The sequence below is a fragment of the Castanea sativa genome, chromosome 9, assembly GCF_040712315.1.
Source record: "Castanea sativa cultivar Marrone di Chiusa Pesio chromosome 9, ASM4071231v1".
In the NCBI taxonomy this organism is placed as follows: domain Eukaryota; kingdom Viridiplantae; phylum Streptophyta; class Magnoliopsida; order Fagales; family Fagaceae; genus Castanea; species Castanea sativa.
The window spans coordinates 28,513,600-28,536,706 of record NC_134021.1 but is presented as its reverse complement, the minus strand read 5'-3'; the positions used below and the strand labels follow the sequence as shown (position 1 = coordinate 28,536,706).

The 23,107-nt window shown below is 34.9% G+C and overlaps 2 protein-coding genes across 2 annotated transcripts; one reads left to right on the top strand and one right to left on the bottom strand.

The window, feature by feature from the left end:
* The first annotated feature begins 2,218 nt into the window (after positions 1 to 2,218).
* Positions 2,219 to 4,740, top strand: LOC142609007 (uncharacterized). The gene is made up of 5 exons (XM_075780655.1): positions 2,219 to 2,644; positions 2,743 to 3,230; positions 3,448 to 3,520; positions 3,791 to 3,985; positions 4,486 to 4,740. The coding sequence occupies exons 1-5, from the start codon at positions 2,219 to 2,221 to the stop codon at positions 4,738 to 4,740; spliced, it is 1,437 nt and encodes a 478-aa protein (XP_075636770.1).
* A 2,678-nt stretch (positions 4,741 to 7,418) lies between these two features.
* Positions 7,419 to 10,114, bottom strand: LOC142609937 (uncharacterized). Its single transcript, XM_075781663.1, has 5 exons — positions 9,524 to 10,114; positions 8,708 to 8,875; positions 8,535 to 8,590; positions 8,355 to 8,416; positions 7,419 to 8,047 (listed from the first exon to the last, which is right to left on the bottom strand). Exons 1-5 carry the CDS (start codon positions 9,549 to 9,551, stop codon positions 7,588 to 7,590), a joined length of 774 nt encoding a protein of 257 aa, XP_075637778.1. The 5' UTR covers positions 9,552 to 10,114; the 3' UTR covers positions 7,419 to 7,587.
* Between the last annotated feature and the right edge of the window lie 12,993 nt (positions 10,115 to 23,107).

Here is a 23,107-nt window from a genome sequence, read left to right as displayed (position 1 = left end):
TAAAGGGCAACAAACCATAGCGTTTGAACCCAAAATGGATGGGGGAGGAAGGGTTTTAGCTTGTACCAACAGCCTATACTGTTGAAGCTTCTATAAAGGCACTCGTTGAAATGATTATAATAGATGAGTTGCCTTTCAGGTTTGTTGAAGGGTATGGGTTTCAAAGATATTCGACAACCTTACAACCTAAGTTGTGAATTAGGGATATCTCATCCCATCAAACTGTGGCTAGGGATGTGATTGGCATTTATGGTGTTGAGAGAGAGAAACTAAAGGGGGACTTTAAAGGGTCGTAGGGTGTGTCTTACTACGGACACATGGACTAGTATTCAAAATCTAAATTATATGTCCCTTATATGTCATTTTATCGATGATGATTGGAAGTTGCATAAGAGAATTCTGAATTTTTGTCAAGTTGAAGATCATAAAGGGGAGACTATGGGTAGAAAGATTGAGATGTGTTTGCATGAGTGGGGTATTAATATCATATTCACTTTAACAGTGGACAATGCTAGCTCAAGTGGTGCCACCATTAAGTTTTTGCAAACTGTAACTAAAGATTGGAAGGGAACTGTTTTAGAACATGAGTTCTTACACATGAGGGAACTGTTTTCACTTTTCACACTAAATTATACCACATTTTATACTTTATCATTTGAACTATTGAAATGCTCCCCCTCCCCCTCCCCCTCCCAAAGAAGTTATAACTCTATAATACTTAACCCCTTGTTGTCTATTTTGGGGTAAAGTTTAATGAAATTTAGTATTAAAAAAATCAATTTATCCCTCCCTCCAAAACATATAGTAGAAGGTAAATTGGTCTTATAATGCTATATTCAATTAGAGAGATGCTACATCCACAATATTTTCACAACAAATCATAGGTGGTTAGTTGTTATTAGTTTAAATTTGAACTTAATACTAAGATTACTTTTTTGCCCCAACAATAATAACTAGTAACAACTTGCTACTTAAGATTTGTTGTAAAAATATTGTGAACATATCATTTCTCATTCAATTATACTAAATCATACATTCTTGTAGTTCAGGAGATAAATGTAAAGTGGAGTATAGTTTTTGAGGATGGAAAATGTAATTTCTCATTGACGACTTAAGTTTGGTAGATACATTTGCAGCACCATTTGAGTAAAACTACATCAATGAAAATTGTTTGTAATTCACATTGAGAGGAAATGTCTATTTAATAAGTTCATGCTTTGTTTTTTCCTTAGGCCGTAGGGCTCAGTTTCATTAGCAACCCAAACAATATCAACAAAATTCAGCAAAAATAATATTGGACTTTGGGCCAAACCAAATTAAAACCTAAAAGGGATGTCCAAAACCCTTAAAGCTACACAAATTGGGCTTTTTGCCTTATAACCCTTAAAGTTTTCAACTTGGACCCAAGCTTTCCATGGTACACACAATGGGTTCGCAAGCCTAAAACCTATATCTCCATAGATTAGGCTACGAGGCCCATGTCTTCTTCAGTACATGGAATGGGTTTGCAAGCCCAAGTTCGCTACTTTACAAAATGAGTTCCTCTCCACCATCTCACAAATTCCATCATCACTAATCTATAATTCCTTTACCGGTTTTTTTTTCTCTTTTGTTCGTTCTCTCCTCTCTGTTCTATCTTACACCGAATCGGTTTCATCTCCGAGTATCTCACACCGAATCGGTTTCAATCTCGGTATCTCTGTATCTCGGTTTCATTGACTCGCCGATTCAATCTCGGTATCTCTGAGGGTTTACATCGATTCGCCGATTCTCAGTTTCACCGATTCAATCTCAGTTTCACAGGTAAGTTCTCCGTCTTCTCTGTGATTCTCTGAAGGTTTCTCTCTTAGTTCATATGTGTCGTGTGTTGTCACTGCTGTGTTCTGTTTTTTTTTTTTTTTTTCAATTCTTTTGCATTATCGAATGATTACTTGGATGCAAACTATGAGACACTACGAATTCTAAATTCCAATTCTAGCATTTAGGCTATGAGACACTACGAATAATCTATGAGACACTACGAAATTCTAATAGTCCATGCTCTGTGTGTGTTGAAGGTGAACCTATCAGTCACAATTTCACAAAGCCATATATATATTAATAAATCTTTTACAATAATTCCTGTTTTTGTGCATTCAGATATGCATTTAATTTTTTATTTTTGGGGGGCTCTCTTTGGACTACCTAAATTATTTTTATCTACATATCTATTTAGAGCATGGACTTAGGACATTATGCATTGTACACTGATGTCTTACGGGGGAATATTGATCTTAAGGATGAACTTTTCAGTGTATCTGAAAATAGTCCCATGTTAGTCCAAGATTCTCCACCGAATGATGAAGTTGCCATTTCTAAGAAAAAAACATCACATGGAATCAACTTCAGTCTTGAGGAAGACAAGCTGCTTGTAGCAGCATGGCTCAATACCAGTGTCAATTCTGTGTATGGTAATGAGCAACATAAAACAACATTTTATGGCAAAGTTGCAAAATACTTCAAAGACCACAAGACTAATTCCACACGTACTCAAACATCCCTAACAAGCCGATGGGGAGTGATTAATAGGGAAACAGTTAAATTTTGTGGGTCCTTAGCTAAAATTGAAGCAAAGAATGAAAGTGGAACCACGGCTGATGACAAGGTATAAATTTTGCAATGGGCCTTAATTTTTTTAGATTTACAACACAAATGAATTGTTTGAAGAAACTAATTATGTTATATTTATTTAATTTTTTTTAGATTGTGAAAGCAAGGGAATTGTTTAAAGAAATTCACGGTTACTTTTTTCAATATGAACATTGTTGGCTAGTGTTGAAAGATTTTCCAAAGTGGGCATCTACTGTGCCTAGGGAGGATTCAAGAAAAGAAATGCCTCAAACTCCAGATGCAATAGATCAAGGAGGAGGGGTTTATGACACTATGGATTTCGAGAGGCCAATAGGTAGAAAAATTGAAAAGGCTAATCGAAAGAGAAAAGATGATGGGAAAGATGTTGCAACAGAATATTTGAATAAGAAAATGAAAATTATGGAAGAAACTTGTGCACAAGAAAAAGAGAAAGTACGTATCAAAGCGGAAAATGCTCGCTTGAAAGAGTTGAAGGAGAATGAAAGAATTATGATGCTAGACACAAGTGGCATGAACAAAGACCAAAGAACTTTTTATGATGGACTCCAAAGGAAATCCTTGCGAAACAAAGATCAAGTCATTCGTTGGGTTGAGATGATGTTGGTGATGTCTTGTTTCAACCTTATTTTGGTAGTAACTTATTTTAGGCCTTGATATGTATTTTGTGGCATTTTTTGGGTACAACTGATTTTAGGTCTTAGATATGTATTTTATGATCTTAGCAAAAGGTCTTGACTCTTTCATCCAAGTAATCCTAACATTTTAGCTTATATAAAATGTCGTGTATTTTCTATGTTTGATTTTATATTACTATAGAATTTATATTACTGTCATGCTTAATGCTGGTGCTGTGCTATTGGTGCTGCTGATTGGGCTGAGAGGCCAGTGTGTAAGTGCCTTGATTCTGCTTTGGTGTTGTATGCTGTGTTAGTGACTACTGCAGTGTAGTAGTATCATTGACTACTTTGGTTATATTTTTATATAGTTTCTATGCTTGTCTTGACTGTTGGGCTCTTCTAATTGTTTTTGAAATATATCCATTGGTTATATTTTATATTCTTCACATAATGATCAAATCTTCTTTTAAAGTTATCGATTTCATTTCATATTATGTTTCTTGCATCTATATTGATAATTTCTTTCCAATGTTTTCTTCTAGTTTATCTCCATGGGTCATTCTTTTTTGCAAAAATTGCTTGATGATGACTCAGATGAAGATGAGATAATTATAAAACTTCTCACGGGTTCGACATCACAACGTAAGCGGCGTCGGTATATCGACCGTAATCATTTGGCAGGCCATAAAAGGCTTTATGATGACTACTTTGCCGAAGAACCTGTATATCCTCCCAATGTATTTCGAAGGAGATTTCGAATGAGGCGTTCGCTTTTCTCCGAATCGTATCTAAGGTAGAAGCTCATGAACCTTACTTTATCTAAAAACGAAATAATGCCAAAAAGCTTGGTCTATCTCCCCTTCAAAAGATGACCATTGCACTTAGAATGCTTGCTTATGGAATAACAACTGATTTTATGGATGAATATCTGAGAATAGCATAAAGCACTGCAATGATGAGTCTAACAAAATTTGTTGCAGCAGTGATTGCTATTTTCTCAGAGGAATACTTGAGGTCACCAAACAATGAAGACCTCGCTAGATTGTTAGCCCATGACCAAAACCGTGGATTTCCAGGCATGTTGGGAATTATTGATTGCATGCATTGGAAATGGAAAAATTGTCCAACTGCATGGAAAGGGATGTATTGTGGTCATATTCGTGAGCCAACTATTATTTTGGAAGCAGTGGCTTCATATGATCTTTGGATATGACACTCATTTTTTGGGTTACCTAAGTCAAACAATGATAATAACGTGTTGGAGCAGTCTCATGTATTTTCTGAGCTTGCACAAGGACGTGCTCCTGCAGTTAATTACTCAATCAATGGTCATGATTACACAATGGGATATTATCTTGCCGATGACATATATCCAAAATGGTCAACACTTGTGAAGACAATCCCATCTCCACTAGGAGAAAAAAGAAAATTACTTGCAAAAGCTCAGGAGGCATATAGGAAGGATGTAGAGCGTGCATTTGGAGTGCTTTAAGCACGATTTGCAATTGTACGTGGACTTGCACGGTTTTTCTATCATGAAACGCTACAAGATATTATGAAAGCATGCATAATTCTTCATAACATGATTATTGAAGATGAGCGAGATGAAGCTGGAGCAGTGGACTTAGATTATGAACAAATTGATGAGATTTCATGTATACCAATGTCACATGAGCGGACAAATGAATTTGCGGGGTTCATTGAAGTTCATCAACACATTAGGGATTCAGAAGTTCATTCTCATCTCCAAAAGAATCTCGTTGAACATTTATGGCAATTATAAGGAGAGTCGTAAAAACTTTTTATTTGGTTTATTTCTTTCATTTTGTTTATGAAGTTGCCATTAAAACTCATTGGCTATGTTGTTTTGTTGTGTTAAGTACTAGCCAATTGTTTTGTTATGTAAAGTTTAAGTACTATTTGTCATCAAGGAAGTGGCAAGCTTAACTCTGTTTATTTTAATGAGTTTTCTGTGTGAGTTAGTGTTATTGGATATGAGTTATGTGTGTAAGTTTTCTATGGACTACATTGGCAGTTTAGTTCAATCGAAACTTCAACTTGACAGGTTGGCTTTTAGATAATTCTTCATAATATGTTTTTGGCTTTTGATATGAGTCTTGGCAGGTTCAACGTTTTTTTTTTTAAGGTGACAGGTTCTGAGGTTTTTATTTTTTATTTTAAGGTGACAGGTTCTAAGTTTTTATTATTATTATTATTATTTTTTGTGAAGGTGATAGGTTCTGAGAAAATGTTACAATTTTTTTTTACAGGAGGAGGGAGAGAAAATGTTACCGTTAGAATAAGAATTTTTGAAAATATGGCTGTTAGGAACAAATAATAAAGAAAGAATAAAATAAGAATTAAAAGAATTAAGAAATAATATTTAAATAAAGTGGTAAAAAAATAGAACATCTGATAAATAGGATGTTATAAAATGATGTGTTAAAATAATAAAGTAAGTTTTTGATATGTCAAAATGACATTTTTTTTTTGAGATAGCTGATGAGAGCACTCTAACTAATCCCGAACCTCCTCCACCTCACGGTAAGTTTGAAGCCTGTGAAGTAATTTCTCATTAAAGAAATCAAGATTCATTGCCTATATCTTTTTGTGGTGGGCCTTCCCAATAAAAGTCCATATTTACATAAAATGGACCTTGGAAAGTAAATCCATTAAAAAGCAACTTAAACCATTTGGGACATTGAAATAATGAAGGCCCATATATAAATCTCAAAGGAACAAGACGTTGGACTTTTCTTTTTTCTTTTTTTGATACAACAAGACATTGGACTTGTTCAAATAAACAGGTTGCCTAAAAAATACAAGGAAACTAAAGGAGGAGAAGTCTCACTTGTTGAGAGCGAGGGGCACTAGCAAAAGGAACTTAATAAGTTCCCTATGGCCTATTTGGATGGAGGGGGAAGGAGGGGGGAGTGGAGGGGAGTAGAGTAGTGTTGGCTAAAAATGAACTAATTTTGTGCTAAATCTACTCTACTCTACTCTACTCCCCCTCCCTCTCCTTCAATCCAAACGGACCATTAATGAACAAATTCATCATCACCCAGACAAAAAAATAAAAAAAATTGTTGGAGGAGATTTTTCTACCAAAAAAAAAACAGAGAGAGATTAAGAGCCGTGTGAGAAGAAGGCCAACTTTTTCATGCTTCACTCATGCTACCAGATCATGGAAACACAAGACCTTCACTCCTCTCACCTATCATCTCATTTTTGAAAGAAAAGACTCTTGCTTTGAAAATTTCGGCCAAAGCTTAGAGAAGCCATGATTGAAACTCTAAGGAAGACTAGGAGTTCGCAATTTTCTTCCAGCATATAACTATAGCAAGAAGAAGTTTCATCACAAGACTTCATTCCATGACCCAAGTTCAAGAGTTTTCAAGAGGGAATTTAAGAATTCTTGGTTTGGAGGGTTCAAAGCTGTGTTTAAGTGACTTTAGTGATTGCAGGGTTAACTGGATGCATGAATCTTGGCATGTCATCAACAACCTTCTAAACATGAAAGAGTTGGTGTACATCAAGACTTGCTTGGTAAAACAAAAAGAATATCCTGCACTCAGTTGATCTTAGTATGGTTGTTCTTTCTTCTCTTTTCCTGAACTTAATCAAGCATTCAATGTAAGCCCCAGGACCAAACACCCTTGCTCTAGTGGCCAGGACGGCTTGCACCTTTTAGGAAAAGTAGATCAAGTGACTTGAAGTAATATACCTTAGCAAAGAACTAAGTAGAAAACCACAAAACACTCAACCCCACCAAGTTATAGCCTTCCCCTCATTTCACATTTTTTCTCTCTTAGTAAAGGGGGAGATTAAGAACTCAACATGTTTCAAGGAAAACCAACAAGAAAAAGACCAAGGAACCAAGAATTGCATATCCTTAAAAAATATTCTTTCTCAAAGTGGGGAAAAACCCTCATAGCACTAAAAGAATCCTTCAGCTTCAAGTAAGCAAAATTCCTTTATTAAGGGAAGCCTACATATTCATCCAAGTCAGTACCTAACAGATTGGATTTGACCAAATTCTCACTGTACACAGCTAGAATGTAGAAACACTATCTCTTTAGCTACACTTATAACTATCGAAGAACTTATCCTATATTATCAGTTTGAAGCCATATTATCCGTTCCATAAATATTAATAGGCTAATTGCATCATACTATATCAAATCCATTGCTATAAAAATTAAAATTCAAAAAGCCCAAAATTGTTCTATCTTCTAACATAACGTATTAATCAACCAGTTGATGAGAAACTAATCATAAAAAAAAATTTAAAAAAAAAAAAAAAAACTTTCCTCCTCTGTTTCCTCTGTTTTTTCCTGTGTTACATTGCTTTAGGCTTTCTCACTAGCAGAGGCATCCTCTCTCTTTCTCTAACTCTCTCACCCAAAACCTGACCCGACCCATTCTCCGCTGTTGGTTTCTTCCAACTCTTCATCCCCAATTTCTTCAATTCAGAACAGAATTCCGTGATTTGATTCAAAATTTCCTGTCCAGTTAACAGATTACGCTCTGAGAAAGTACTCTTTAGCTGCGGTTTTCGGTCATCCTTGAACGAATTCTTCAATAATTCACCATCCAAATGCTTCTTTTTCTTCTTCTCTGTGCTTGGCTTCATTGCTACTTTCTTTGAGTTCATACTACCATTTGGAATAGGAGCAAAAACATTAGGATTCTTGTTCTCACCGTCTTTATTGGATCCTTTAGTCTTCAAAGACTTTGGATTGGGAATTTTTGCAGCAGCTGAAGTTGAATTTATTTCTTTCCCTTTCAGCTTTACATCTCTGCAGGAACAAGAAATAAATAGTACCCAATTAACAAACTTAGATTAATTTGAATATGATTTGAAATAACAACAATGTTACAAACACAACAAATTTCACAACTTGTTGAGGTGGGAGACTGTGATTACATCTTTTTCATTAGGATTTCACTATGATTATCATTAACATCACTTTTATTGTACGCCAATCCCAAGCTAACATCCTAACCATTGTGAAAAACGTTGTGAAATTTGTCATATCTTTAGCCTTATTGCTAAAACAATTGATTATCCTGCATGTTCCTTGAGGTTTAGGATTTGAAATATACCTCCGATTCCTATCCCTGAAAGAAAGCATTTCTGAAATGGACACTGATCTTAGAAGCTTAGCCTGAAAAAAAAAAAAAAAAACTGAATTAGAATTCGACAAGCTTTGCTTTGCTTTGCTTAGATTAGTTATCTTAGAAAACTAATTGAAATTACATAAAAAGTTTACAAAATTTACAAACCTTCAAATAGGTTATTGGTTTAAGAAAATCTTCTGCATTCTTCCGATGCTTGCAATCTGAAACGCCAAAAGCAAAAATTAAACCAAAATGAGGAAAAAAAATCTTCCGATGGCTTCCGATGACGAACCCATCTGGCTTTCTTGGGAAACGAACATGGAGTAAGTGGGTCTGACCTGGATTGCAGAACCATGCTTGATCGTCAATGGGTTCGTCTGGAGCAGAGAGATCGACCCATCGGGGCGCATCGAAGTTCTCGTAGGTGTCATCTTCCACAAATATGGATTCCACGCTATTCCAATCAATTTTTTCCGGTTCCATGCCTTTGAAATTGAAGAACTGATCTACAAAATGAGGAAAAAAAAAAAAAGAGTTAAAAGCAGGAGTGGAATTTTACCGTGTAATTTGAGATAAATAGAATTAGAAAAATATTTGAGTAAGCTTTGCTCCGATCCTAGGTCTGAGTAGTCGCTTTGATCTTATTTTCGTGAAGAAATGTAAAATGTTTGAGCAGAGAGAGGGAGAGAGATCGTGAAAGAGTAGCGAGTGTGATTGTTTGGATTTTGAAGGAGCTGCTACTGAGATTTTTGTAACACCACAGCAAATAGGGTTTCTAAAACATTTATGACCGTTGGGCTATCACGTTCTCTCTCTCGCCTCATTTTGAGAAATTATTGCATGTATTCGCTAAACCAGATCAATTCCCATTGCAATTGCTCTTTTTTCTTTTCTTTTTTTGGAAAAAAAAAAAAAAAAAACGAAACTTTTTGTGCAAAATTTTGTAGGCCAAAATACCCAAATACCATCTTTGGCCAAAATATTTTGCAATCTATTAATGTTTTCAAAATATTTAACAATTTAACACTTTTTTGAAACTCAAATTTGTGAAACTCGTGTTTCATAAAAAAATGCTGCTGACGTGAATTATTTTAATTAAAAAATATCACACAAAACCCGAGTTTACGAAGGTTGAGTTTTTTGTAATGAGTTACTTGAGTTTATAAAACTCGAGTACCACATCCCACAGCACACACACAGCCACACATTATTTGCCTTGCCACTTTCTGCCACTCACTCCACTAGCCACAACCAACAACCTTCTGCCACCAAAGATCAAAATCTTCATTGCCAATCCTTCGCCCTAACTCCAACGACCACAACAAACGTTGGTTGGAATCATTAACTAGCTTTGGCGACTGCGTTATGGGTCTTGCGACACTATTCTATGGTTGCCAAATTGTGATTCCATCGTGGTTCTAGTCATCTTCCTGCAACGACCCATTGACACACCTTTTAGCCACTAGCCGTAGCTCCAGTCATCATGCCACTGCCGAATTTCTTTCCTTGGGTACCGATATGCTCTTCTATGGTTCAACTCATTGTCTTTGGTCTGATATGACTTGATTTTTAGTTTGGGTAATCATTGTCAGAATCCTTTTCTTTGTTGATTTGGTAATTTTGTTTGGAACCTAATGTTGTTTGTATTAACAGGGCATTTGGCATATCGCGGCGTTGAGATCGGCATGTGTAGTGTGGTGGGGATGTGGTAGATCAGCGTCTTGGTTGCTGGGTTTGCAATGGGATGCTTCTCAAAAATAGCTTTTCAATCTAGAATCCTCGATTTTCTAGTTTTATTTTCAAGGAACTCGAGTTTCTTAAACTCGAGTTCCACGTGGATTTTTTTAATTAAGAAATTCAAGGACAGTGGGTGCCAACATAACATTTTTTTATGGAACTCGAGTTTTTGGAACTTGAGTTATATGTCAAACTTGAGTTTCACGAACTCGAATTTTAAAAAAGTGGTAGATTGCTAGTTATTTTGAAAACTGCAAAATATTTTGGCCAAAGATGGTATTTGGCCAAATTTTGTATATATTGTTGATGTGATAAGTGTTTATTAATAAGTGAAAAAAAAAAAAAAAAAAAAAAAATTGTGGTGAACCCAAATGAGAATTAGTAAAAAAATTATCACAATAAGAAATTTTTTTTTAAGTTATCAATAAAAAAATTATCACAATAACAATTTCTTATAAAATTGTAAAATATTTTGTGTATCTAACTCTTTGTAATGAACATATCAAAAATAAAAAAACTCTTTGTAACGACATATAACTTAGGCCAAAACTCCCAAGATAACTTAAGTACTTTTTATTTTATATAACCCTTACCAATAGCAACTTTTTTGTAGCGCCCAAACTCAGGCCAAAACTCCCAAGATAACTAAAGTACTTTTTATTTTATATATATATATATATATATATATATATATATATATATATATATATATATATATATCCACACACACATGAGGATCTTTTAAATTTTTTTTAAAAAATAGTTATTTCAAAGTAATTAGAGACAAGGAGACTAGTAGATGCAAGTTATAAGCCCACCCAAAATTCTTTTTGAAGCTTAGCATCTTGGCTAAGCCAAAAAATTAATAGTAACAACTGTATTAAGTATGTCTAGAGCTATCATGGTTGTCTAATCTATCAAGATCTTAAGGGGGTGTTTAGTATGCTATGATGTGAATCATGTCAAGGTCACATTATTGTAATTTGAACATTACGATGTTTGATTTAATTTTTTGTTTATAAGATTACGATAATCTAAGATTACAAATATTTCACATTTCCCTAATCTCATTACTTTACTAACTGGGGGTAATCTTATATTGCTTATTGGTAAAGTCTCTGATGGTTGAATAAGAGATTTGAGATTCAAATCTCGGCTACACCAAAAATTGATTGGTGTCTTGGTTTGAAACTCTCTAAAAAAAATTGCTTATTGGTGGGGAATATAATAATTTATCCAATTAATAAAATTGTCCATGGTAATAAATTTAATTTACAAAGCCCTAGTATATTTTCAAAGCCTATCCCCTCTCTCTCATCAAACTCAAATCCCACACACACACACACACACACTCTCTCTCTCTCTCTCTCTCTCTCTCTCTCTCTCTCTCTCTCTCTCTCTCTCTCTCTCTCTCTACCTCTTTCTAAAAGAAAATTACAAAACCTAACCCTTGTAAACATTGCAATCAGATTACAAAGCCCAAGGTTAGTTTAGAGCCCAATCAGATTACAAATTGACTTGAGAGGTGTTAAAATGGAAAATATAATTTTTTATAAGCAAATAAATCTTTTTTGGAAAGTAAAAGGCCAAGGAAAATCCTCGGCTTGCGTACACAGGCCAGAACCTACGTAGGTCTGATGCATGCTTGGGCAGGCACGGACCTGCGTACATAATTAGGGTTTCAGAAACCTATGAAATGCAAGTTTTTTACATTAATGTTGAGGTTTGGACCAAATCCCACATTGTCTGGGAGCCATTCCAACCCCCCCTATTTTCTTACTATATAAAGCCATACATGACACCATTTTCAAAACACATAGAAAAACCCAAGGGAAAACCTAAGATTCACTAGAAATAGTAAATCAACGAGGGAGTTTTTCACAAAACATCCTCAAGTCAATTTTATTTTGATTGGGACATTTTCTAGTCTTGATCCTCGAGTTTTGAAGTTTACCAATCATTTTTGTTTGGTTGTGAATAGATTGACTAAGAGAAACGGTCAAAATCAAGCTTGAAAAGCTTCTTTGTTTAAGGCATTAAGTTCAAAACTCTTTTCTTGCATTTTTGCTTTAATCTTGTTTTCTTGCTTGGTTTATGTTTAGATATGTATGTTTAGGTTAGTTTTACTTAGTTTTTTTGTTTTAAAGCATGCTAAGTTGCTAGATTCGTTGTTCTTTCATTTTCTATTCTTGCTTTTAGGTTAGGGTTCTTTTGGGCGTGTTTGCGAGCACATGTTTCTACATGCGTACGCAAGTACGCCTAGAATGCTTACGCATGCAACTGGCCTACGTACGCATGCCTATGTATGCACACACATACTTGTGCCCAGAAACTCTAATTCAGGTTTTTTGCTTTTATTTCTTTGTTTCTTCATATCATATTGTAGACATTTAATTTTGCATCCATGATTTAATCAAGGAGGATGACTGGAGTGACCATCCATGTACCAAAAAAATCATTCCTGCATTACATGCATCATTTGTCTTTTGCATGACATGCATCAATTTGTTCTTGCATTGCATGCATCAATTCATTCATTGCATATCATAACAATGATCTTGAGATTCTAACGATCGCAACGGTGGGTCCGGTTTCTAAATCGAACCATCGGATTGAAAGATAACGCATGATCAAGTTTGCACGGTCCATATGCATTGTGTCTAGATAGAGTCAACCACACACGATTAATTTAAATTAATTCTGATTGGTTGAACAATTAAAGTTAATTAGATAATTTTGTGATTGGTTGATAATTAGTGTTTAAAATAGGGATGCATGCATGGGAATAAAAGAGATGATTGGATAACAATAAAATTGTGGATAATCTGAACTTTATCAAGATTTATTTTAAGGGATTTATCCACAAGATAATTGTTCAAAATAATTGTAACAATGGTTATAGTTTAGGGTGTAAATTGTGCATCCTAATAGTTTAGGATGCAAAGTGTAATTTGGGGCATAGTTTAGGGTGGTAAAGTATAATTTCCCCATATTATATATAACCGGATTTTCCATTTTTATTTGAATTTAAAGTATAAAAAATACTCCATTTAATAGACAATGATTTTTCTTACAATTTTTAAATTTAAAACTTATTTTTTAAAGGAACTTGACTAGGACTAAAAATTTGATCGATTGATCGTTATAAGATATTTAAATAGTGCAATATCTAATAATAACTAATAGTGCAATATCTATATCTATATAATAATAACTAATAGTCGAAACGTTTGACTTTTTGTTGACTGCGTCTCATTGCGCCACGTGGCTACATAAATTTATGCCACACACCTATATTTAAAATCTGAACAATTGTGTCTTTTCGTTTTGCAGGATAAGACACTATACAATTATGTCTTTTGGGATTTTAAATAACTAATCACAACCAAAAGAAATAAATTGTTACACTGTATCATACAATTGTTTTCCCCTTGGTAAATATAAATATAACCGAACTAAAGAAAAAAAAAAACTGCAATTTGCAAGTAGTTTCTCTTTTCCAACCGCACACCTCTGTCTTTGAAAAAAATCACTAACAATCTCAACGCCAATACAGCAAGCGATCAACATGTTCATGAACTGCCATTTTCGTCCTTATTTATCATTTCATTTTGATCTGCCTTTATTTTTCTACTATTTCTTTTAAATTTTGGCTACTGATTATGTTGTTTTTCAAGGGGTACCCTTGAATCATTGTTGAAGAAAATGGAACAATTACCGCTGGTAGTGATGATGGTAAACCACACTATTTATATTTATTAACCTCAAAATTGTCTAACACTAACAGAAGTTGACTTCTCTTTAAAAAACCATATTGTTTCACTGGATACAAGTACCATACAATTGTAAAACAAAGACACAAAATACACAGAAGAAAAAGAAAATAGAGGCCAAAATAATAAAATCTTAATTTCATTATCTGATGCGTCTCTCTACTTTTCAACTTTACAGGTCCAAACTCCACCAAACCCAACAGTTTCCCATTTTTCAACTTTTATAGCATTTGACAGAAGAAGAGGAGAATGAAAGCAATGGATGATCTTATTGTGGGGAAAAGAAACATAAAAAAATAAAAAAATTGAAAACATAGGAGAGAGTTACAAAGGCACTATGAGAAAAAAAAAGATAAAAGAAAAAGGAGACGAGAGAATGTCAGAGGAAAGATAAGAATGAAGAGAATTAAGAAAGGGAAAGAATTAAAAAGAAAAAGTGGCGTTGCTGAAGAGGAGATGATAGTCAATCGGGGGAGTTGAGTTTTGCTACTTTAGCTACTTTTAAGCAGAAAGGCAACTACGTGGAAGGTATACGTAAAATACCATTCCATCCTTACTTTTATTATTTTATACCAAAAAAAATACTAAATTTGTTTCATTTATTTATTTCATCTTTCACTTGAGCTTTGTTTCCAACTATCTCCCAATAGTGTTATTAGGATATTTGTGTTACGTAACTCTAATAGTTAGATCTACACAGTTTCCTTTTAAATTGGTATGGGCATATAATATACTACAAAGACTACAGTAATGCTTAGACATGTATTCTGTATAGATTTTTGTACATTGCTGATTCAATATCAATCACAATTTAAAAAAAAAAAAAAAAAAGAAGAAGATAATTTAAAGATTTATTTTTCAGTTATTTTGTTAGGCCTAAATTTATTATGTTCTTGATATCAATTAATTACTTTCTAAAAAAATTTCCAATTAACTATGAATATATATTTAAAATATTAAGTCATTTTTTTATGTCCTTTTATTTTCTTTTAGTTATACAATGCTATTTTATACCTATTTATGATTACATTTTTTTTTAAATGATTCCAATCACTGTTGTGGATAGATATAGCCATCTACCCATCTCCTCAAAAGCATTTCATGCATCTATGCTATGTTACTAACTATTTTTCTTTTTAAAGTCTTAATAGTAACCATTTAAAGTCAAATATAATGTTTTTTCTTTTTCCTTCCAAACTCTTTCAGTAAATTAACCTGTGCATCGCACGGGTTAAACGACTAGTTATATATTAATTATATATAGTATTTGATGACAAATATTTTACCTAACTCCATGGCTACTTTTTCAGAATTTGCTACTCTTCCCAAATAAGTTGGTCTTCCAAAAAGCACCTACTCACCAAAAATGGAAGACCAGACATGACCAGCATGAGCATACATCATGACTAAAAGCTGATGAGTAAGACCAAGCACACTGAACTCATGTTGCAACTCCAACGTCACCTAAGACTCTCCTACACACATAGCTGCTGGTAACGGGATAATTCTTATCTCCTACAAATCAGTTAAGGGATAACTCCTCACTTCCTTCAGATCAACTGTGGGATAGTTCCCAACTCCTACACGTTAGCTAAGGGATAACCTCATATCCTTACAATTCAACTACGATGATTATAAGAAGCTATTTTAACTCATTTATTCAGATTAGGCGTCTATCGCTTCACTTCGCTACGATCAATTCGGTTCTTACCTACAGCTAGGCAGAGTTCGGTCGTTCCTCCCTCATCCCTCCGGATGTAGGACACCCTACTGGCCCTCGCTGCTTCGGAAGCACTTGGCTGCGAGCTTGTTAGACAAGCCCTTGTCCGCTATGGGCTGTTGGCAAGAACCTACTTTTCCTCCGCTTCGCTTTGCTTGTTTTACGACTTCAAAAGAACATGTGAGAATGCACTTTGCTTAACACAAGCTTTTTCAAGAGTCCTTATGCCTATACCGGTGGTGAATTATAGCAGTGATTATCCACAGACCACCACCATGCCCATTGCCCTCTGCCCACCACCGTCACTGCCACCACCACGACACCACGATCCAACATTAGCAATCCACTACCACGGCAACCCCCACCTCCATCATCATCAACACCCACCACCACCGCAACCCCCCACCACTACCACCACATCAGTCACAAACCCAACCACACACACACCTACACTCATCAAACCCATCGCCGTCGTAGCCATCCATCACTGAACACAGTAGATTAGTGGAGATCGAACCAAGCAAACCCATGCCAAACCAAGCAATCACACTCATCAAACCACACGTCGGACCAAGCAAACCCAACCAAGCACACCCATGTCGATCTCAACCAACCACAACGTGAGAGAGAAAAAAAAAACCCAAAGAAGAGGAAGTGAGAAAAAACCCAGTCAAGCTAGGAAAAACCCAACACCGTGAGAGAGAGAGAAAGCTATGAGAGAGGGAGTGAGTGAGGACTGAAAGTAGTGCCGACTCAATGGTATAACCCATTGGTGCGGCCACCTAAGGCTCCAAGTGGAAAAAAGGCCCTTAAATTTTAACCAAAAGTATGAATTAAGCAAAAATATTAACAAATAAATAAAATAATATTTTCTTATCAAATGAAAAACAAATAAAAAAGAGAAATAAATGCTATGTCCACAACATTTTTACAAAAAAAAAAATCCTAAATAGCATATTGTTAAGGGCTATTATTGATAGCAAAAAAATAAGTGGTAGGTTTAAATAGAAAAAAAAAGTAACTTAATACCTAAGATTTTTTTATGAAAAACATTGTGAATGTAGCACTTCTAAAAAAAAAAAAAAAAGAAAGCAATCCACAAAAAAATTCACAACATTTTTCACAAAAGTCGAGTTAGCAAATTTTTACTAGTTTTTAACTAGATTCACCATTAACATTATTCTTTTACTCACTACTATCAATCTGCTACATCAACAAATGTAAAAAATTTTGTCAAATTTTTTTGTTTTAATAAACTTTAAAAAAAAAAGTTCTACACGGTTCATGTTAATTAATAGTAATTTTACATATGAAACAAAATAATCAATTTTTACTTTAAGGCCCCAAATGCATCAAGCCGCCCTTGACTAAAAGGAGAGAGAGAATTAGAGAAGAGGAAGTGAGGTCAAAGGGAGAGTGGGAGACAAAGAGTGTGAGACGATACAAGTAAAAATTAATTTAATATTATACCCGTGCTACAATACCATCATACAAGTTGGTAATATAACACTATTGTAAAAAATTTTACAATTAAAAGTCCGGATAATGGCTTGTTTTGTACTTTAATGCTGAATGCTCTGACATTGAAAAATTAAAGCAGTATCACATATTCCTCTCGGATGTCACCGTTGCATAAATTGCGATAGCAACATGCCTAGGCTTTTGTGTTAGTACCAATAAAAATGTAGAGTTTTACACGCAATCTTTTATCTATTCATGTCAAATCAAATGTCTATGCGCTAAGAGCGTCTCCAATAGGCTCTCTAAAGCCAATTTTGGAGAGCAAACACAACATAAATTCACTCCAACAACCTCTCTATCTCTATATTTTGGAATGAAGTTGCTACAGTACCTTTCTTGAAATAGAGAACACTGTAGCGTTTATTGTAGCACCTTCAAAAAAATTTATCTATTAAAATAATCACCTAATTGAATAAAAAATAATTTTTTTCTCTTTCCTCCGTTTCTCTTTCTTCCTTTCTCTCTCTTTCACTTCTCATTAGAAAAAACTCTCTCTCCTCTCATTAGAAAACAAAGATAGACGAAGGCCAACTCTCTTTGCTGGCTGTGTGTGTGAGTGAAGTGAGATGAAGAAGAAAGAAAATAAAAAACAAAAATGCAAACATAGAGGAGAAGCCAAAAGATCATGTGTGAAGAAGAGGAGGAGGAGAAGTCGAAGAATGGGATTCATGTGTGGAGAAGAAACAAAAAAGTAGATACGTAGGAGAAGAGTGGGTATGTGTGTGGAGGAGAAAAAACAAGAAGGAAAAAAGAAAAGAAAAAAAGAAGATAGAGATGATTCTAGAAACTGAAATGTATGGATGAAAAAAAAGGGAAAAAATTTATTAAGAAAAAAGGAGAAATATCATGTCACAATATCTACTTTTCTAAATGATAGGTTATTATTAGCAATTACTAGTAAGAAAATAATTTAAGTAGTGGTTTCAAATTAAAATCAATAACAACTTACCACTTAAAATTTGTTGTGAAAATATTATGAATATAACATTTCTCAAAAAATAAATAAAAAATGAGGAAATTAAAACAAAAACTAAAAAAAATTAAAGAAATAGTAAAGAAAGAGTGAAGAAATAATATTTAAATGAGATAGAGAAACGATAGAAAGTCTATTGAAAAGTATATTTGAAAAAGTAATATTTACATTATGAAGGCATGTATGATATTGTATAACATGATAATTGAAGATGAACATGATACTAATGGAGCAGAAGAAATTGATTATGAACAAGTGCCTGAAAGCATCCCCACAACAGTGTCCCACGAGCCTATAGAAGAATTTAGTCCATTTACAATTTTACGGTGTTCATTGCAACTCCTGAAAAGATTAGAGAAAGAGAAATTCGTTTTGAACTCCAATCAGATCTCGTTGAGCACTTGTGGCTAGGGCTGTTCAGACCTGCTTGCCGCCCGAAAACCTGGCCAAACCGCCCGACGTCGACCCGATTCTGACCCGAACCGAAGGTCCAGTCGGTCGGCAGTGGGTTACCGTTCTCAAAAACCGACGAAGGCGGGTTAAGTGGCGGGTTTGCATCGCCAAAACCCGAGCAACCCGAACCCGACCGAAGCTATAAAAAAATCTTGCCAAATCCTGCAAAAACAAGCCAGATCCGGTGAGATCTCGACCAGATATGGCTAAATCTGGTGGGATTTAGCCAGATCCGGCCAAATTTCAACAATTTCTAGTGAAAAAAATGCAGATTTCAGAAGAAAAAAAATCCAGTTTCCGGCAATGTTTTCCAGGTTCCGGCGATATTTTTCTAGTTCCCGGCAAGTTTTTTGAAGTTTCTGGCGGGATTTTCCAGTTTCTGGCTAAAATTCCATATTCCGGTGACGATTTTTTTGCAGATTTTGACTCCTTTTTTAATTCTAGCAATCGATCCGACCCAACCATCGTTCACCATCACCCGAAACAGAATTGACCAATTTTTTCGGTGGTCGGTTTCGGGTTACTCCGCCCTCCACCTGCCACTGGCAGGTCGAGTCCGGGTTGGGTCAGAAACTGACCCGACCCGACTTGTGGACAGCCCTACTTGTGGCAACGATCTAGTGATTCGTAGGATCATCTAATTTTAAGTTTTATGCTCACAATAATTTTTATGTCTTTAGTCTTTGTTGTAATTTGAAATTTCTCTTCATTTATGTTAGTTTTCTACAGGTAAAATTCGATAAAATTTGAAATTTATCATATCTATGTCAATCTTGAAATTTATCAAGTCTTTTTTAAAAAGTATGACTAATGAAAAATATTACCATTTGAAAAATATAACCCTTAAAAAAAAGGCTATTGAGAAAATATAATTGTTGGAAAATTTGAAAATGTTACGGTTGGGAAATTTAAAAATATAGCTGTTAGGAATTTGAAAAATATAGTTGTTGGGAATGAATAAAAAAAGATTAAAAGAGAATAAAGAAAGATTAAAGAAATAATGAAGAAATAATATTTAAATGAAATAGAGAAAGAATAGAGAGTCTGTTAGAAAGTGTATTTCAAAAAATAAGAGCATTTCCAACAATCTCTCCAAATTTTTGTTCTGTTTGGAGAGTGAACAATTATTTTTACCTTTTACCTACTTACTTTTTCAAATACGTCTTCTAATAAACTCTCTATTCATTTCTCTATACTATTTAAATATTATTTTTTCATTATTTTTTTATTCTTTCTTTAATCATTCTTTAATCTTTTTTTATTAACCCATTTATTAAAAGATCTCAAAGAAATACAGCCATTTATTTACCCTATATTTTCTTCACCACACAAACAAAGAAAAGAACAACAAAGACCACCAGAGGAGACAACAATGCAGGAAAGAAAAACACAGCATCGGTAATGGATCAAGCGGAAATTAATTTCCTTTTGCTTTTCTATTTTCCAAGGCTCTGAGACAGAGCTACTTTGTTTTCTGTTGAGAAGTGTGAGAGAGTGACGAAACAAAAAAAAAAAAAAAAAAAAAAAAAAAAAAAAAAAAAAAGGGAGAAAGGGAAGAGAGAGAAAGAAATAATATCTTAATCCAACAGGTTTTTTTTAATAGAGAAAAAAGCTTTGGAGTTGCTACAATGTTCTCCATGTCTGAAGAGTTACTGTAGCAAATCTGAAAAAAGAAAAAAAAAAAGAGATAGCAAGTTTGTTGGAGGATGATTTTTCTGTGTTTACTCTTCAGGTAAGGCTTTAGAGAGCTTATTGGAGATGTTCTAAGTAGGTAAAAGGTAAATATCACTGTTCCGTACAAAAATTTATAAAGACCGCTGGAAATGCTCTAAGTGCAACTGATGCCGTTGTATTATAGCGTGGGCCAAAGACAAGTTGAACGTGCTAACAGCTTACCTGCCTGCCTTTCGTACTCATTGGCCATTACAATCTACAACTACTCGTCATCTATCATATTTATTTATCAACTTCAAGCTCATTATCATTTTCGGAGATTAGTAACTATTTTATGGCACTAATTTGTGCATGAATATCTTAAAGAAGATCGAAGACATTAGAAAATAGTAAATTTTAAATGAGAAGTATAGTAGGGAGCGATCAAAGATATAGTTCAAGCTTAATTAAAATTAATTCTTTTGATACTAGAATAAATTATCAAGTAAAAAAAAATTAAACTATTAAGAAATAATGAATCTAATAATTTAATTATTATTCCTAACAATAGTTACTTTGATATTTTACCCTCAAATGGCTTTATTGAGCGCGCAGCTTCAAACCGCATTTTTCAAGTTACAGCTTATTATTTTAAATTTCACTTTTTTATAGGTATAATTTTTTAAACAACTTAATTTTTTCAAATAGCTGAAAAATAAATTGTAAGGCAATGATAATTCTTAATCGCTCTTCCTGAATTGCAAAGTGGGGTAAAAAAACAAGGACAAAAAATTGAGTAGATTAATTCACTAGTTTGTTTGTACTCCCTACTCTTTGTGAGCATTAACCCTTAGCAGCAAAGCAAATGATCATTACTTTCTGTCTCCATTAGTAAACTTAGGCAAAGTACTTTTATTTTTTCAGGCAAAGTGTTGATCTTAACTCTAGCTCTCACACTATTTTGTATCGGGATTTATATATTGCAGGGACGGACACAATATCATGCACAATTGAATGGATAATGGCATACATAATATAGTACTTTAGAACCTTGAAAAAATGGCTAAAGCCCAAGGTGAGCCTGAAGATCTCCTTGGACGCAAGGATGGGCTTGTTCATGAACTGGACATCTCAAAGTTTCCTTTTCTACAAGCATAAGTGAAAGAGGGCAGTTTGGTAAGGCTGTTGTAGACGACTAAATTTCTTAGTTCGAAATAAATCAAACAAGTAAAATAGTTTCGCAAATACGAATTTGTATTGATAAATGTGTGGTACAATTCTCTGTGATTACAAAAGAGTGATCCTCTGATTCGATCTCCTTGAAAGATTTATTGATTGGAATTGTGGTAATGTGATTTTGATATTCTTCAATTTGGCTGAGGAATGGATTGAAGATCTTTGAAACGGAATTACAATGAATCTCTGGCTATGAGCTTGTTAGAAATTCTTTGTTCTTCGTGTTCTTCGTGTGTTCTTCTTGTTCTTCGTGTGTTCTTCGTGTTCTTCGTGTGTTCTTCGTGTGTTCTTCGTGTTTGAAGGTTTGTGATGGAAGTTCTTCGGTGCTTTAGAGGCTTGATTCCGTAGAGCTTCGTTGATTTATGGTTTGTTGAGGTTTCTGGAGGCTTTTGAGCTTGATTCCAGTGAACTTTGAGATTTAGGAATATGATTTGGATGATTCCTCTTCGATTGTTCTTAGTATTTGAAGGTTTGTGGTGGAAGTTCTTCGAGGCTTTGGAGGCTTGAATCCGTAGAGCTTCACCAATTTGTGGTTTGTTGAGGTTTCTGGAGGCTTTTGAGCTTGATTCCAGTGGACTTTGAGATCTGGACGAGTAGTTTGGATGATTTTGCTTCGAATGTTGTTTGTATTCGAGGTTGAAGTTCTTGAAGTTCTTGGAGGCTTCGGTGTTTGATTCCGGCAGAGCTTCTGGATTTCTGAACTCAAGATATCTTCTTCCTTCTGTCTCCGTCCTGTCTCTGTTCTGTGTCCCCTCCTAAATGTCTTAGGAAGGCTTCTATTTATAGGAGTTTAGGGGTAGGTGAGCGACACGTGGCGGAGTTTGATTGGTCCGCTTATGTCATCGCTTACACGTGCTGAGTGCCTGTGTCACTGCTTACACGTGCGAGGCTGCCTGTGTCATCGCTTACATGTGCTGAGTGCTTGTGTCACTGCTTACACGTGCGAGGCTGCCTGTGTCATCGCTTACATGTGCTGAGTGCTTGTGTCACTGCTTACACGTGCGGAGCTGCTTGTGTCATTGCTTACACCTGCTGATGCAGTTTCATGCCTTTATTTCAATGACACTTGGCAAATTTCTATTGGTTTCTGAATAGCGATGGCAAAACCTAGCAGCAGTACGTGGCGCTTTGTAATTGGTTGTATTTTGTGGACTTTGGTAGTATGATGTGTCAGCTTGTGATAGGTCGGGAATTTTCCCTCTCTACAAATGCCCCCTCGAGACTCGTTCATGCACACAGTTTTTTTAGAGTGTGGTGAATGAATGAGTCTTGAAAGAAAGTGGATTCCTTTTTATACTTGACTCTTCTAGTGAAATAGCTGAAGGTGGTGGAGCTTTTAGCAGGATGAAGTAATTGCAGAAGAGTAGACCCACCCATATGAAAGGTTTTGATGAGACTGAGAAGGGGTCTGCCCGTATTTGAATGTACTCGTGTGACCGAGCTTTCTGAGCAAAGGTTAAGTTAAAGTAATTTCAGAAGAGTATTCAATGGTACTTGGAGTGGGTTGGTGGGGCTGAAAGTTATTTGCAAGAAGTTGGATGTACTTGCAAGATTGAAACATTTCGGTAGATGTTAAGCTGAGGTAATTTCGGAAGAGTATTTTGGATTGTTGGTGGCGATCACAGGGTGTTGAAGATGGAGAAGAGGTGAGAATGTTGGCATACAGCATGCA

Excerpts from the sequence above, each read along its gene's own strand:
- LOC142609007 (XM_075780655.1), top strand. The coding sequence starts at position 2,219 with ATGGACTTAGGACATTATGCATTGTACACTGATGTCTTACGGGGGAAT. Across the intron at positions 3,521-3,790 it reads TTGGGCTGAGAGGCCAGTGT|TTTATCTCCATGGGTCATTC; the intron begins GTAAGTGCCTTG and ends GTTTTCTTCTAG. Across the intron at positions 3,986-4,485 it reads AACCTGTATATCCTCCCAAT|TCAAACAATGATAATAACGT; the intron begins GTATTTCGAAGG and ends GGGTTACCTAAG.
- LOC142609937 (XM_075781663.1), bottom strand. The coding sequence starts at position 9,551 with ATGTGGTACTCGAGTTTTATAAACTCAA. Across the intron at positions 8,876-9,523 it reads CTCGAGTTTTATAAACTCAA|ATCAGTTCTTCAATTTCAAA; the intron begins GTAACTCATTAC and ends CTCATTTTGTAG. Across the intron at positions 8,591-8,707 it reads AGCATGGTTCTGCAATCCAG|ATTGCAAGCATCGGAAGAAT; the intron begins GTCAGACCCACT and ends TTGGCGTTTCAG.